Raw genomic sequence first — 17,039 nt, forward strand, 5'->3', positions numbered from 1 at the left:
TTGGGCTCCCGTCCTCGTGCCTGCACACCCACCACCCGGCTGAAGGAATGGAGCCTTTCAGAGCGCTCGCATACCCGCGCCAGCCTAGGCCACCCTCCCACCACTGTTTCCATGGTTACCACAATGAATGTTTGAATCCAGCATTGCATTAAGGCCGGGGAGTTCTCTCTCGCTCTCGCTCTGTTCCCTCTCTCTCTCTCTCTCTCTCTCTCTCTCTTTCTCTCTGGTTGGTGTATTGGTTATGATACTTGTATTCAGTGAATAGTACACAACAGTGGCTAATTATAATGGCAACGGAGACAGTTCATGTGTTGTCTCTCAAGGAGGAGTTTGCTGTTAACCGTGAGGCTCTCTTGGCATATTGATTTTGCTTCGCCAAGGTTATCTATCCCAGCATTCCTCAGCAGACAGTTGAGCAAGTGGTAGCACTGTGAGGAGACACAGAAAACTTGGACTCTCAGACCACAGCCACTGCCATTTTTCTTCTAACGGAACAAATCAAGCGATTTCTTTGACAGACTCCATCTTGAATGATGGAGCCGGGAATATGGCGGGAAATGAGCAGGTTTACAGGCCTGCATCTTCCTCTTTCAGTGCTTAGGCTTCTAACACCAAGTTGCAAAGGATTATAATACTTGCATCAAGACAATATGAAGATGTAAAAAAAGGCTTTTAAAGGGCTTGTAAAAGCAGGACTGTGCTTCTTAGTACTGGGGTGTTGTTTTCTCTTGTGGGAATTACAAATGGCTGAGAGGAGCCTAGTGTCCGAGCCTGCCCTGTGCCCCGCCATGTCTGTCAGACGCCCGGTGGTGTGAGCGTCGTGCTATCGTGCTAACGTGCTAAACGGTCACCGCTAAATCCTGGCAGAGAGCCATGAAAAAGTTTGCATCCAACCGCAGCCTGAACAAAGTCCTGCAGCAGTGCGAGGCGTCGAGCTCGCCGGAGTTCGACGAGATCAAGGCTGTGAAAAAGAGGTGGCACCTGCATTTGGGCAGTGCCCGTAAGTTCCTTACCCGAAAGTCTAAGGTGTCCTCATCCCCGCTTTTCTTCACAGCTCCCCCGCCACCCAAGCGGGCCCCCAGCACCACGCTCACACTGCGCTCCAAGTCCATGACGGCGGAGCTGGAGGAGCTGGGTAAGTCACCCCTACGTCACCCTCATGCCACCCTACTATCACCACTACAGTATGTCACTGCAATGTCATCACTGTGGTACATACCAGTCACCCCTATGTCTCCTATTATCACTGTACTCTATTACCCTTATGTCACTCTAATGTCATCACTATGATACACACCCTAATGTAACTAATGCCATCACAAGGATAAATACCCCTATGTCAGTCTGACCAATCGGGTGCCTGCATAAGTAGTGTGTTCCTCCAGCACATTTTCTGTGCAGCTTGGCTGCTGGACTGCAGAGCAATGGCAAATCTGTGGTTAATGCACACATTTTTTGAGGAAGATGTGAGGAGGACAAGCCCAATAGTCTGGAAATTGTTGCAGTCATAAGATGGGTCAGGGAAGCACAATTGAGAATTGCTAACCGCTAATTGCGCGAACGGCGAAGAAAGGAAAGCTTGTTATAAATGTGCCTGCCCTATTGGACAGTGTTGTAGCAGGGAGAGTGGGTGTGTGTGCTGCACTGAACTGCAGGTTATTTGAGTGGGAAGTAGCTGACTGCACATCAGTTTGCACATTATTTATGTTGGGTCAGATTCATGTGTGCATTGGCAGCTTGCGTATATCTCAGAAAGTCTTTCTGTAGAGGTAGAAGGTTTTAAGGGTAAGATACTGGTAAAAATACCAGTTAAAATGAGTTTGTAATGAGCTGTTTACAATGCTTAGTGATACTCCAGAAGATTGACAGTTACCTTTAAAGAAAATAAAAACTGGTGGGGATGGGGTCGACAATGCAGGTTGAGGGCTTTAGATTATGTGCTACTTTGTCCAGAGGCACTATTGATTACAACATTTTCCTCGTAGAGCCTGGATGTTATGTTGATCCTAATGTCAGTTATCTTAGTATATAATGTTTGATAATTATATGGAATTTATAAGCTATTATATGGTTATAATAGCAGCAGTCTGTGGATTGAAAGAGCCATATATGAGAACAAATATAATGTATGCATATATTTGCTTGACATCTGGCCTGAATCCTGGAATTAGGTGAACAGTGAGTATGTTATAGAAAAACAGAGGAATTTGTTGCAGTATGTTGTCGAATGCTTTTGCAGATATTCAGTTGGGCAGTTCATTTCCTCTGAACACCATCTTCCATGCCTAGTCTTCCAGAAAAACAGCCAATTTAGATGCTCCTAAAAACATTTGCATAACATCTGTCCAATGTTCTGAAAGGGCAGCCAAAAAGCTCTCTGTTTTTATTCCCTGCAAGCATCCGCACGGAGGAGAAGAGGGGGTGAGTTACATCCAGACATTAGTGGCATTTACCAACCACACTTCATGTAAAAGTCGTCGATAATTTAAACGGTGTTGATTGGGGTTAACTGTCTGAAAGTGCTTGCCTCGTCATTCTTGATGGCAATCTCTTGGTAAACTGTGACGTAACTAGTTGCCAGAGCACAGGCGTAAGTTTTTGGTATAATGATGGCTCAGTCTTTTGGACTGTCCCTGAAGCAGGACTTGTTCTGTTCTTTCTGGGCCTGCAGAAAGGCTGGATGAGATGCTGATCGCCCAGGAGTCTGTGATGCGGCCTCGGGAGCCTGAACCTGACTACAGGGCCGCCACGGTGAAGCAGCGGCCCACCAGCAGGAGAATCACGCAGGCCGAGATCAGCGTAAGATCAGCCGAGATGAGCCGTCTCCATAGCTGCACCGCTGAACTGTGCTGCCGAATAAACACTTTGAAACTGTAGGACAAACTCTGGTTTCCTCCCACGGTCCTAATTAGGCTAATTGGAGAGTCTAAATTGCCCATAGGTACGAGTGTGTGAGTGAATTGTGTATGTGCCTTGCGGTCGATTGACAACCTGTCCAGGGTGCCTCTAACCCAATGCATGCTGGGATAAGCTCACCACGACCCTGAGTAGGAGTAAAGTGGGTTTGATAATGGATGGATGTTCGGACAGATGGATGAAACCGTAGGACGTTTCACAATTTCCAGAAAACAATCCCGTGCCCCTGAAGGCCACAATCAGTCGACTGGTCTTAGCTCTCTGTGCTCCCTCCATTTCAGACGAATCGTTTTGTTTTTTGTACTGTATTTGTGGGTAGATACTCATTCACAGCATTTCCCTGTTGTGTGGTTTCCTCCTTTATGAAGTCTCTGTTTGAGCGTCAGGGGATGGTGGCCCACGGAATGCACCCGGGGATGGAGAAGGCTCACATACCGCTGCCCAAGGGAATGTCCAGGACCAAGTCTTTCGGTAACGATTTTCCTCCGGCATCCACTTTTGTTCTTTTTTTTTTTTGCTGTCACTTCTCAGGGTGACCAGAGTTTCCACAAGGTTCCCAATATTGATGTGTAATGACATTAAAAGCACCAGTAAAGAAAATAACCACTAGATATATAAATGGTTTGGGGAGCTGATAAAAATCATATCACCTGAACTATCTTGCACAATTCCGCAATGATTATTTTGCGTGATAACCATTTTTTACATCTATGGTATTCAAAAATGCAGTTTCTGGTGGTTCTGTTCTAATTCATTTCTCATGAATTTGTAGGGGCATCAGAAGAGGACAGGCTGTCGGCGCTGGTGGGAGAAGCAAGGTTTCCGAGGAGCTCGTCAATGACAGACAGCCTCAGAGATAGTCATAGCATCCCTCCCCCTCCCCAAACCGCGCCCCCTCCTCCCCCATCTCCGTATTACCAGGACACGCCCCCCACCTTCTGCCCGCCCCCTCCACCGGGGCGGGGTCACGACCAGGGCCGCTCCAGCTTTAAGCCGGGCTCTGAGGCGAAGCTCCACGGCCTGACGCAGGTGGTCACCACGGCCGAGATCTACGACCCGCCGAGGTCCTCTGCCCACGCCGAGCGGCAGAAGAAGGCCCGCTCCATGATCATCCTCCAGGACTCGTCCCACCTCCCCGTGGAGCCCACCGACCTGCCCCGGCTAGGGCCCTCCTCCACCCCTCCCGAAAAGATCAAGAGGAAAGGGCGGATCATCGACAACCCGTACGCCAACGTGGGCCAGTTCAGCATAGGCCTGTACACACCCATGAAGCCCCAGCGCAAGAAGAGCCCGCTGGTCAAGCAGCTGCAGGTGGAGGACGCGCAGGAGCGGGCGTCCCTGGCCCTCGCCCACTCCCGCGACCACTCCCCCACGGGCCGCATCCCGCACACGAGCAGGGCCGAGTACTACCAGCAGCAGCTGCTCCAGGACCGGCTGCGGGCGCAGGCGGGGGAGGGGCCCTTCTCCGCCGTCATCGCGGGAGCCGTGCGGGACCGGGAGCGGCGGCTGCAGGAGCGGCGCAAATCCACAGTCTTCCTGTCGGTCGGCACGGTGGAGGGGGGATCCGCCCCAGAGCTGCCGTCCCTCACCCAGTCCCGCTCCATCGACGAGCGGCTGCTCAGCCGGGAGCTGGGCCAGCTGCCTCCCCCCGCCCCTGCCCTGGCCCCCCGGGCCTCGCCCAGCGGGACCACCTTCATCCACCCCCTCACCGGGAAGCCCCTGGACCCTAACTCCCCTCTGGCACTTGCGCTGGCCGCAAGGGAGCGCGCTCTGACGTCCCAGAGCCAGTCGCCCTCTGGCAGCCCCGAGTCCAGGACTAAGCACGAGTCGCCAGGGCCTTTGTTTGTCGACACCCAGACCAAAGAGGCGGAAAGATCGGAAGCGGAGGGTGAGCTCATGTCACCGCACTACTCCCCGGCAGCTAAAGGGGCCTACGGACCCACCTCGGGTGGGGCGGCTGTGGGCCCCTCCAAAAGCCCATGGGGGAGCCCGTCGACGTTGCGCAAGGAGATGGACACGAGGCCGGATAAGAGGAAAGAGGACAGGAAGCAGGAGGACAAGAAGAGTATGATCATCAGCATCGTTGACACCTCACAGCAGAAGACGGCGGGCCTCATCATGGTCCACGCGACCAGCAATGGGCAGGCTATGGAGCTGGGCCTGGAGGGGGCATCCGCCTCACCTGCAGGGACGCCGACTGAGACCTCCAAACCCATGCTGGGAGAGATCAAGCGTGGCCCGTCCCCAAGCCCGGAGGCAGCGGCCAGTCAGCCGCAGGGGAGCCCATCGGCAGAGAAGAAGCTGGCCCAGGGCAGCTCGGAGGAGGATGTGGAGCCCTACACTGTCACCCTCCCGCCCGCCCTGCTGTCCTCCAGTGACGAGGAGACGCGGGAGGAGCTCCGAAAGATTGGCGTGGTGCCGCCACCCGACGAGTTTGCCAACGGCCTCCTAGGGAAGCAGGGCGAAGCATTGGGCCCTCATCCTCCGCTGTCCCGGTTGGTCACCCCTTCCGCCTCAACCCAAGCAGCAGCAGCAGCAGCAGCACACCCTCCCACCGGTGGAACACCCTCAGGGAAGCCCTCGGAAGCCCACCTGGGGCCCGAGTCAGCGGCCGACTCCGGGGTGGAGGAGGTGGACGCCCGCAGCTCGAGCGACCACCACCTGGAGACCACGAGCACCATCTCCACGGTCTCCAGCATGTCCACGCTCTCCTCGGAGAGCGGCGAGCCCATGGACACCTACAGCTCCTACGCCGACGGGCAGACTTTTATACTCGACAAGCCGCCAGTGCCTCCAAAGCCAAAACTCAAGTCCCAGCTCGGCAAGGGGCCGGTGACCTTCAGGGACCCTCTATTGAAGCAGTCCTCGGATAGCGAGCTCCTCTCCCAGCAACACGCGGCTGCGCTGGCTGCGGCTGCCAGTGCCGGCCGACCCCGCTACCTCTTCCAGAGAAGGTCCAAGCTTTGGGGCGACCCCGTGGAGCCGCGGCTGCCCCCGGGGCCCGATGACGGCAAGCCCACTGTGATCGGGGAGCTGAGCTCCCGGCTCCAGCAGCTCAACAAGGACACGCGCTCGCTGGGGGAGGAGCCTCTCGGAGCCTCGCTCGACCCCGGGAGAAAGTCCCCAGTGGCGGGAGCCAGGTGAGAGTCCGGGTTTCACTCGCTCTGTCAAAAATTTGTTCCGTGCCAGGAATCCACCTCTTGTCTATCAGTGTAACTTTGATGACTTTTCACCAAAGCCCCAAGTCATTGCTTCTGTCCCCTATGAAGTGTGTTTCAGTTTCATAGCCAAGTGGCAGGTGTTTCAATAACCCAATATTTCAGAAACATTTGAGTTTCCTCTCAAAATGAAAGTGTCTGGCATTGCTTGCTGTGTAAAAAAATATTTTGGTTGTTCATATTAAGTAGTCTATTCTCTGAATAACATAAATTATCTCGCTGTATTATATTATTCCTAATTGTTCACACCAGAAAAGAGGGATAGCTCATTTTTAGAACAATTTAGCTGAAATGAACTGGCGAACATTACTTCTCTTGACTCCATCTCGTGTAGCCCTACCCGTATCGCACTGTATTTAATGCACACTATCCTCTTGGCAATTTTAAGTATGTAATTGGTTTTTAGACTGTTTCATTCTATTAATAAACAGTTAAAGCAGTTTTATTAATAGGCCCTGTTAAGAATTAAGTAATTAATTTCCTGGGTCATTAATCTTAGGAGTTCTCTGGAGGTTCAGTTTGTCTGCCGTTTCAGTCAGAATGTAATGCTGAGAGAGCCTATGATTCAAGCTTCCCTTTGATCTGAGTCACGTCAGACCACTTTCACTTCCGCTGGGAATGAAGGCATTAGCTACACTCTCCCACCTGCAGTGAGGGATGTGGCTGGTTGGACATAGCACAGGTTTTACCCTGCTGAACATTCCAGCTTACTAAACTGGTGAAAAGTTGGTCATGCTGGTTTAAGCAGTGTTTTGGACACTTTTAGCTGGTCAACCAGCTGTTCACCAGCTGACCAGCCTATATAGCCAACTACTCCACCAGTTTGACCACCAGTTTGATCAGCTTTGTCCAGCTAGAACCCGGCTACAGACCAGCTATGACCTGCTCGACTTAGAATCCCAGCTGGTCCTTACTTAGCAAAGTATACAGGATTCCTGTAAATGCTGTAGGATAGCTTTAGGATTCCCAACCTATTTATTAAGGACACTGGGTATTTTAGCTAATTTGTAATTTTATTTTGTTTCATACAAAATAGTATGGGAATGCAGCAATGTCTCCAACCCAGCCAGCTGCTGTGGTAAGTACACCAAGTTTGGCTGGGCTACTGCAATTTCAGCAGCCTCCTAGCTCTCTCAACCAATCCTTGCTCCCTTTTCCTTTGTTTTTAATCACAGAGCCTTTGTGTGTTTGTTGCTTGCTTTGGCCTTGCTGGTCTTTAATAAATTATACTAATTCCAGGTAGCTTGTTTTAATGGTGAGTGAAAGTGAAGGTGTCAGGAGCACATCTTTTTCAGCTCAGTTGGGAGTGTTTTGTTTCTCAGTGAAAAATTCTTGTTGCAAATTAAATGTTGGAATGTGCTCTGAAAGTACAATAATGTCCGTTGTATTCTTGCAAATGTGACAAGGGACATTATAAACCGTAGGCTTTGGACATTAACTCCTTTTTTCCCTCAAAGTAGTGTGTGGACTAATCCTTCATGTATTTTGCTTGAAACGTGTTGTGGTGATTGCTGCAGACCCAAATGTTACCTTGTCCCAAATGTTACCTTCTTCCTCCTAAAAAAGGTGTGTGATCAGTTCATACTAGTTTACCCTGGTATTACTTTCCCTCTGATAAATCCTCTACTTCCTGTCAAATTGTTAAACCCCTTCCTTTACTCCACAAATGGTTTGACCTGGGTTGTTCAGTAACGCAATGGGAGTTTAGCTGCAAGCCTTTTTTATTTTTCTTCTTGAACCACTGTAATTGGTAAAACTGGTAAGTTTGGTATCCTTTGCATGATAAACGTATGGTCTAAATCAGGGATAATCAAATCACGGTCCTCTGCTGGTTCTCCACCCTCCCTTTACCTGGGAGTCGGGTGTGAAGACAGTCTGACCAATCAGTAGCACTAATTGTTCAGTTAATTACATGGTGGGAAAAAAAACTGATTTCAGGTCCAGATTTGATGATTGATGGTCTAAATTATACCCCTGGACTTTACACCTCTACTGGAGGGAAGAATCTAATGTGTATTCCCAGAACTAGAAACTATGATACCTATCCTTCCCTTAAGCAGGGGCATCCTGAAATGGGTCTGAATTGTAAACAAGGTGACAGGGGGGCACGGAGCTGTTAATCCACCGGCGTGTACAGCCCCATTTCCACCTCCACCTGCCCAACTGCCCATTCTCACATTACCGGCAGTTTCACATCACCTCCCTGTAATAGGGTGCAGGTTGTGTTTCCCTACAGCTGGAGACAGCTGCTAGTCATCATCCGACTCGCTTTGCACAGATTTTCCGTGGGTCAATGCTTCCAGATGGTTTTTGCAAAGTTTACAGATTTTGGTGATTTATTTATTTTGTTTGTTTTTTGGCAGGAGATGGGGCAAAAATGCTATTTCACAAGGTCCTGTAGGTTTGGTAAATGTTCTAACTGCAGCCTCATCATTGTGTAGCTGGTTAAATACGTCTCCTGTCAGGATTTTTTGCAAACCTTTGAAACTTTGGGGGTCAATGTTAAATGACAGTAACCTACAAAAGTTTTACTACTGTTTCTTTTTTTAATTGCTTTCCTCGAAAGTAAGTCATTGCATATTTGAGAGTAGCACAATAAATGTGTACATAAAATGTGCAAACATTTAGCTGTTCTGTTACTGCTGTCCAGTTCTGTAAACTGTACTATATGCAGGATGAATTTGCCTGATCAAAATTCTAAATATTTCTGCCAAGTATTTCGTATTATATAAGAAGGCAATTTCTTGGGGAGATTGTGTGGCATAGATTGTGTAAACTCCCATCTGACCATAGTAAAAAAATAAATTAAGGAGAGCAGACTTCCTCCTTTCCTTTCTTTGAAATAAAAAAAGAACTTTTTTTGGTTTTTATTATATTCTTTTTTTTAAAGCCAATCTGTTGTTTTCAAAATTCAGAATAGCCTATGGTGTGATCCCTGATGTAAGAATGTGTGTGTTTGTGAAACTGTACTGCTCCAAAATGGGAAAGTGGTTTGAGGACACATTTCTACAGTCTGAAAGATGGAAAATGTCCAATGCATCTCAAATGAGGACGCTCATAGCAGTTTAAAAAATAAGTGAGGGGGACGGGCCTCTCATTTGGAGTGGCGTATCCTCTGACTGTGTGAACATAGTTTGTAGCTTACAAGTGTGTGAGAGAGGGAGAGAGCTCTGCCAATTCTGTTCATCCCAATGCATTACATAATTATTTGTGCATTTTCCATGTTCATGGCAGCTTACCAAGCTTACATTTTACATGTTACTTCATCTGGATTCAGTTGTATGGATGTATACTGAAACAATTTAGGTTAAGCAATTGCCAGAGGCAACGGCACTAGTTCTCAGTGGGAGTGCACATGTGTATGTGCACATGGACAACTCATTCCTGCCCACACTGGCCCTTCTCAATACCCCCCCTCTCTCCTGCCCTCTCCAATTGCCCCCACAACCCATGCCCGCAGATCAGTAGCTCATTTCTCTATCTACGGTGCTACTGAATTAAAGAGAACCCTGCTGTAAAATCCGAATTGAGCTGGTGAAGCTGGTCATGAGCTGGTCTAGCTGGGTATGAGTTGGTCAACCTGCTAGTGCAGGTAGCTTGTCAGTCAGCTACTAGCTGTTTCATAACATAGCTTGAGAGGTTTTTTTAAGAAAGGAGGGTTTACCCAAATGGGTGGGAACTTGTTATGAAGCTGAACTGACGTAATTGATCTTTCGTTAAAGATTGAGATAATTGTATTAAATTGACTGACCAAATGACTCCTTTTGAAAATATTGTAGCGCCACCGATTATTAGCATATTTATAGAGGGCTAAATGAATAAATGTACGACTCTCCACCGCGTGCATAGTGATGTTCCCTGTGGCTCATGTACTTTCAGCTGAGAAACGTGATTGCAGGCCCGCCAAGCCGGGATTGTTTCACACGGGTCAAGGAGCGATCGCTCTGTTCTTCTCTCCACAGCCGCATGTACGCTATTAGAACTGCAGAAACCAACTTTCAGAGAAGGACAAACTGTTCATGTGTGACACAATAGGCAAGACTTGGTGGTGTGTAAGAACATTAAGAGCAGGCCAAAATGTCCCCCTGGATGGTTAGCTTTCCGTGGATAGACTTGTTTCCAACAGAATATTAGCACAGCTTACTGGCTATGGGTTGGGTTGTAGGGCAGAATTATTGTATTACTTAGTGTTTTTTTCAACCAATGCACTAGGGTGCAGTGTTCAGCATACTTGGTTTCTTATTGTCCCTTTTTACATATTAACACTTACTTAAGCAGTTGTGGCTTTGACAGTAATGCCACATTGACACCTAGAGTCTCATTATCCCATGTGAGAGAATGCAAGCCAAGCAGTTGTGGCCAGGAATAGGCCATTGAACAGTGCTGGGCTGGGGTTTTTGGGAAAGGAAAGTCCCAGTTAGAGTCTCGGTCCCTCAGGCCCAGATAGACACTGATGCATCACTCAAAGTGATCGCTTTCACAGAGGAGCTGGGAGTAGATGACATCATACCTTAGTAATCAATGGTCATCAGCAGAGGGGGAGATTGAGAAAAGGAACGCAGGCAGGACATCTGAGACACGGCTCTCCTGGTTTACCCCGCTAAGCTGAAACCTCTAACCCTCCCTGTCAATCATCCTCAGATTCCTTCCCCGTGTTCTAGTCTTAATATGTTAATGATGAACCCTATTGATGAGCCCTAATGATGAACCCTAATGATGAGCCCTTGCTAATGTTGAGCCCTCGCTAACATATCATTCATGGGGCTCGTCTTTGCAAAGTCTTTGTTGAATTCCATGATTTCCCAAGAGTGTCCTTTTGCTGTTGACGTGGTGTGTGTGTGTGTGTGTGTGTGTAAATGTCCAGTATGGGTGTGTGTGTGTGTGCGAGTGTGAGTGTGTGAGTGTGTGTGTGTGTGAGAGAGAGAGAGAGTGTGTGTGTGTGTGTGTGTGTGTGTGCGCGAGTGTGAGTGTGAGAGTGTGTGAGTGTGTGTGAGTGAGTGAGTGTGTGTGTGAGTGAGTTTGAGTGTGTGAGAGTGTGTGTGTGTGAGAGAGAGTGTGTGTGTGTGTGTGTGTGTGAGAGAGAGAGAGAGAGAGAGAGTGTGTGTGTGTGTGTGTGTGAGAGAGAGAGAGAGAGAGAGAGAGAGTGTGTGTGTGTGTGTGTGTGTGTGTGTGTGTGTGTGTGTGTGTGTGTGTGTGTGTGTGAGAGAGAGAGAGAACTCTGCAGGTTCAGTGGTCCTCACGTTCCTGGTCTCTGTTTGATTTGTGCCTGATGGCTGGCCCAGCGCTCCTCACCTTAACCCCTAACCAGCAGCTCCCTGTGCTCCTCCTGCCCCAGACCAGGCTCCAGCCTGCTGTATGACCTTCCCCTCTCTCTCTCCCCTCCTTCCCCAGACTGTTCAGCAGTTTAGGAGAGCTCCACACCATTTCCCAGAGGAGCTACGGCACCACCTACACCATCCGCCCGGGCAGCCGCTACCCCGTCACCCGCCGCACCCCCAGCCCGGGGAAGGGCTCCCCGGACCGGACCGACCCGCTAGGGCCCATCCGGGGCTACGGCCTGAGCCACTCCCCCTCGGCGCCCCCCACCATCCTCAAGTCGTCCAGCCTCAGCATCCCGCACGAGCCCAAGGAGGTGCGCTTCGTGATGCGGAGCTCCAGCGCGAGGAGCCGGTCCCCCTCGCCCTCGCCCTCGCCCCTGGGCTCCCCCCTGCTGGCCCTGCGGCCCTTCCACCAGAAGCCCCTGCAGCTGTGGAACAAGTACGACGTGGGCGACTGGCTGGAGAGCATCCACCTGGGCGAGCACCGCGAGCGCTTCCAGGACCACGAGATCGAGGGCACGCACCTGCCCGCCCTCACCAAGGACGACTTCGCCGAGCTGGGCGTGACCCGCGTGGGCCACCGCATGAACATCGAGCGCGCGCTCAAACAGCTGCTGGAGAGCTGACCCCCCGCCACGCCCCGGGCCCCGCGCCCGGTCCTCACCCTCACCGTCCAGCCGCTGCGTCCCCACTCTCCATTCCGCTCCGCACTGGACGGGAGACTGACGAGCAAGCCATTCCCTCTCCTCTCATTGGCCGCAACCCCAGCTACGGCCCCGCCCCTTCCACTCAAGAGCCTGTCGATTGGTCCGATGTTTTGGAGTGGCATCCGCTACAAATGTTGCATGAAACCACAAATCTTCCACTTAGTCTCTAGGTGCAAACCAACTCCCAGCTCCCACCCACCTGTACTGTCTCTAAGGGATACCGGCTTTGAATAGAAGAAATCTTGCTTAAAACTGAAATTTAGGTTGCCTTTCAAAATTTCAAAGGATCTCACACAATCAGATGAATTGAGTCCTTTTTCCTCAGTGAGGAATTTTTGAAAGCCTCACTCAAGTTTTGCTTTTTAGTTGTTGTTTTTTTAACCGGAGCATTTCACATTGATTCCTGGCTATGAGGGCGGGGGACCAGAACATTGCAGTGAAACTGCTATTCTCCAACCGTTTTACTAACAGTGCTATATCTACTACATTAGACGAATGTTTAACTGACATAAGTGGCTTTTTTCATCCTCACCATGTTTCTTTGGGAAGACCGTGCCGTACTACACGCATAAAGGACAGCTTTACCTTCTAAACTGAGTTCATTAACCCCACTTCCTGTATGAACTAAATTGGGATTATAGAGGAACCTTTTAAAATTTATTTCACCGGTAATTTAATCCTGTTTTTAAGGTTATATATATTTGAAAGGAAAAAAAGTATATCTATATAAAATGTGTAAATATACAATTTTGTTATCATTTTACTAAAACTATATATGATATTATAAACAGAAGAACACTGTTAAAATGACTCTTCCTTATGGTGACCTTTTTTGTAATTACAGTAGCATGGGAAGAATTGAATCATTCTGTCTCTCTTGGACTGACGTTTTTTTGCTGGTTTGGTTTTTCCATTTGGTTCGCCATTTTGTGAAATGTGGTCTTCCATCTTCCGTGAGGGTCACCCACAATGGAACAAAGGCCTGCATGATTCAGCCCCCCTCCCAAACTACCCGTCCACCTGTTCCCAACGAGTGTTCGAGGGCCCGCCCTCCATTTTCTGACTCTTAAACTCCGTCCTTCTTATCCATCCAGAAAGCGTACGGTGGGAGGCGAGACTCTTTTCAGTTTAACTCGTGGAATGGCCACTTCATGGTTCAGTTGTGAGTTCTGATTGGATACTGTGAATGATGGACACCTCGACTAAAGCCCCCGTGTTCACAGCCCCTCCCAGCACACAGCACCTGTCTCCTCCATCGTCTGCCCCCCCCCAAAGGGGGCGCAGGGAGGTGAGTACAGCAATAACGAGAGCAGGGGTGGGGGGGGTGGGGCTCTCTGCACACGCTGCTATCCCCCAAAAATCTGAAAACGGTCTTTCTCCAGCAGAAGGAGAGAAAGATCATGGGTTACTGAGACCAACCACAAGACTGTCACGGGGGAAGACGTAGGAGTGAGTGAAAGGAACGAGACAAAATCAGCAATTGTAAACGATCCTCACCAAGGGCCACTCTCACACAATAGACATTGTCATTCAGATGTTTCTGTTGTTGATGTTTTTTTTTTTGTTGTTTGTTTTATTTTTGGGGGTTTTTTTATTATAATTATTATTCCTGTGATGTTTTCTGATTCATTTAGGATTTTTTTTTCTTTCTTTCTTTTTCTCATTGGTGAGTTTTTGTAGCTTGTGGAAATAGGCTTAGGATTTGGAAACCTTTTGTATTCATTTGCAAAGCGTGAAATTTCAGAATGAGGATTTACGAAAAAGACTTAAAAAAATACATGGTCCTCTGAAAACTCCTTACATGTATAAATATGGAAAAATTACAGATATTTGCTTTTTATATTAATCACAAGTATTGTAAATATAATAGTTTTCATATACATTTTTAAAAGCAAGAAAATATAGATATATAGATATATATATATATATATATAAATATATGAATGTTTGGCATATATATGCATAGATAACCACCTGTCAGAGAAGGTGAGAAAATTTTTATTCTTTCAAAGAACTATGAACTAGGGTGTGATTTGCACAAAACAAGGTGCTAACTCAAAGCCATCCATCGTCATAGAGCCACCCCTGACCCGCTAGCGAATCTCCGCCCGGTTCAGAAGCAGTTTGGTTCAGTCCCCACGTTTTTTTTCCGCCATGGCACACGAGTTCATCGCATGTTTTAAAAAGCAAGGACTTGCGCTAAATTCTACTACCCGCTCTCGTCAGAAACGCGGCTGCCTTTTGACCTCAGTCCCAGAGGAGCCTCTGTTAGCCTTAACACCAGCTGAGCTGTCTCACCTACCACCCCTTCCCCCCACCAAAGACCCACGCTTCCTTGCAACATGCCATGCAGCTAATGTTCTAGTTGCGATCCCGTCGTGCTGGATGATGGCGCTTGTGTGGCGGCACCCCCTTGTGGAGGCAGGTAGGATGACGCTGACTGCATTCCCTGCTCCCCGTTCTAGAGTTCTACAGGCCCACCGAAAAGCTGTGCCAAATGAACATTTGTACCAGATAGACGGATGATGACCGTATGTGACTAAATTTAACATTTAAGCATGTTATTTATCCACAACATGCTTGTCTGTGTGACCTAATACTAAAATGTCTTTATTTTCCCTTATTTTCAACCGCTGTGGAACATGTACTTCAATCAGTAAGCACATTTTCCATATGCATTGTTCAACTGTCATTATTGAGAAGCCAAAATAAGTGGAAAGTGTTTCTAATCAATTACCCAATTGTTATAATGGCTACTAACTCAATGATGATGTAGTGTTCTATTTAAAGCCAAACAGCTAGCCCTCCTAACTTCAAACAAGTCATTCCAGGGTATAATTTTGGGAAGCGCTAGGAAATGCTGTGGAGATTAGTATGTAAATCTGTCCCATCTGCATCTGATATTCTACACTTTCCACATTCTTTACTCTGGTAAATACATGGACATTTTATGTCCAAACCAGGTTGTCAGCTCCTTATGGGTCATACTAGAAGTTGTAACTGTCACTTTTTGAAGCTCATTTTTCTGATGTGTTGACTTGTTATGAACGTGAATGCTCATGATAAATAACATTTTTTTAAAAACATAGTTAGCATAGCATAAGAGAACCTCCTGTTACCAGCCCAAAGTTGGACAGAAAGGACAGTCCAGCTGAATATCTCACCAATATTATAGATTATCAGTGTTGAACTGATAAACAAATGTCTCTAATAGAATAATAAATTACTATTATTGAGACAAATGTTGGAATAATAGAATAATAATAATGAGTGTCAGGGTTCTGGGCCACAACACAGAAAGAAGAGACAGAATGAATGTCCTGCTCAGTGTCTATCAAGGGCCCCCAAGTCTAAAACAGACTTATGTATTCAGACTGTACTGCTTTTTAACAACCATTAGTTTCATCTTCTGAACGTAAGCACTGGCCGTTTCTCTTTTTGGTTTTTGATTTGACTGCTTTAAATTTCTGTAATTTATTTTGGAGGTTACATGTGTGATGGGATGATAACTGTTTTCAAGAAAAGAAATTAATAATGTGCCAAAAAGTATTTAAACTTTTAACTGTACTGCTGTATTTACAAATATTGCATTCATGTTTTTGTTTTTTTGAGCTGTTAAAACTCAGCACTATGGTGCCACCTCCTGGAAATCTTGAGTACTACAGGCTGATGAGATAATTTGCTGTATAGAATCTTTTTTGGTGGACATTCTGAAGTTTTTATGTTTTGTAAAGGAATATATATATACACACATAAATACCTGATTTTATGGGATTTTCATGAACATTTTTATTCATATTTTGAGACAAGGTATGAACGTATGGTCTGTTTAGGTGAAGGGTAAATAAACGAACTGCATCTGAGACTCAAAAAAGACTTCCCCAAAGCCGTGCAGATCCCAACGTTAACGTGTAAACGAATGGACTGAAATGCCGCTCAGACCCAGGTTGATTTTGTGGGTTTGCAGTAAGAGATTTTGGAATAAAAAGGTTCCCTTTTTGTTTGTAAGTCGCCCACATCAATCACCAGATGCAGAACGGTATGAGGGGGGGGGGGGGGTCATATTAAACGTAAATGTGTTCTTTACGCACTATCATCAGTGTTACTGAAATAGCAAAGCACAACCCAAGTGGCACGGGTGCCAGAGTTCTGAATCCCTCCGGAGAATCCGCCAGGTTTTTGGGGCTCGTGACGCCTGGGGGACCCTCTTAGAGGGAACAGGGGCTCCTTTCTTGCACTGTGAGGTCAGAGGGCGGGACGTGTCGAGCCGGAGCCCAGGACTTGCCTTTCAGACCACAGCCAGTGTTTCTCTTGCCTTCGCTGCACTTTGCTCTCCTGCGCGCACCAGAAGACACCCGCTTCTGAGCGCCAGTCTCCGGTGGGAGGGAACAGGAGGTCCGTGTTTGATCGGCCGCAAGAAAAATAACCGACTGACATTTCCATATTAAAAAAACGCGCTGGAAACAGCCTGATACACAGAAATGACAAATTACTGTTAGTAACGGAGCAAAGTGACTGAATAATTAACACAAGTGATCTGACCTCCTGCGCTGTGTGTAACGGCTTAGGATATTACTCTTTAACAGGTGCACTCATAAGCCCTCATAACACAGTCAGAATAAGGCGAACAGAACTAAAGAGTTAATCATCATGTCATGTCATCCCTGGCTTCTGGAACATAATACATTGGATTGTGTTTGGAATGTGCTCTTTGTAATCGAGTTAACATTTGTTATATTTTGTTATCTTTAGCAGACAGCCGCAATACATGAAGCGCTTACCGTCTTTTGAAACGCTCATTTTATTTCAGTGTTATCTGGAAGCCGATGGGTAATCCTGCACATGTTAAAAAGCGAACCGTCTCTCAACTTTATACAGAG

At 47.5% G+C, this 17,039-nt stretch overlaps 1 protein-coding gene across 1 annotated transcript in view; it reads left to right on the forward strand.

Moving 5' to 3' along the window:
* The window catches only part of shank3a (SH3 and multiple ankyrin repeat domains 3a), a 262,588-nt gene extending 250,510 nt beyond the window's left edge, over window positions 1-12,078 (forward strand). Inside the window, exons 18-23 of the mRNA XM_061251833.1 lie at window positions 1,055-1,135; window positions 2,398-2,421; window positions 2,672-2,799; window positions 3,285-3,387; window positions 3,689-6,056; window positions 11,526-12,078. Of these exons, the coding sequence (XP_061107817.1) occupies window positions 1,055-1,135; window positions 2,398-2,421; window positions 2,672-2,799; window positions 3,285-3,387; window positions 3,689-6,056; window positions 11,526-12,078 (3,257 nt within the window). The remainder of the gene's footprint in view (window positions 1-1,054; window positions 1,136-2,397; window positions 2,422-2,671; window positions 2,800-3,284; window positions 3,388-3,688; window positions 6,057-11,525) is intronic.
* Window positions 12,079-17,039: the final 4,961 nt, after the last annotated feature.

This window comes from Conger conger, chromosome 8, assembly GCF_963514075.1.
Source record: "Conger conger chromosome 8, fConCon1.1, whole genome shotgun sequence".
Lineage (NCBI taxonomy): Eukaryota > Metazoa > Chordata > Actinopteri > Anguilliformes > Congridae > Conger > Conger conger.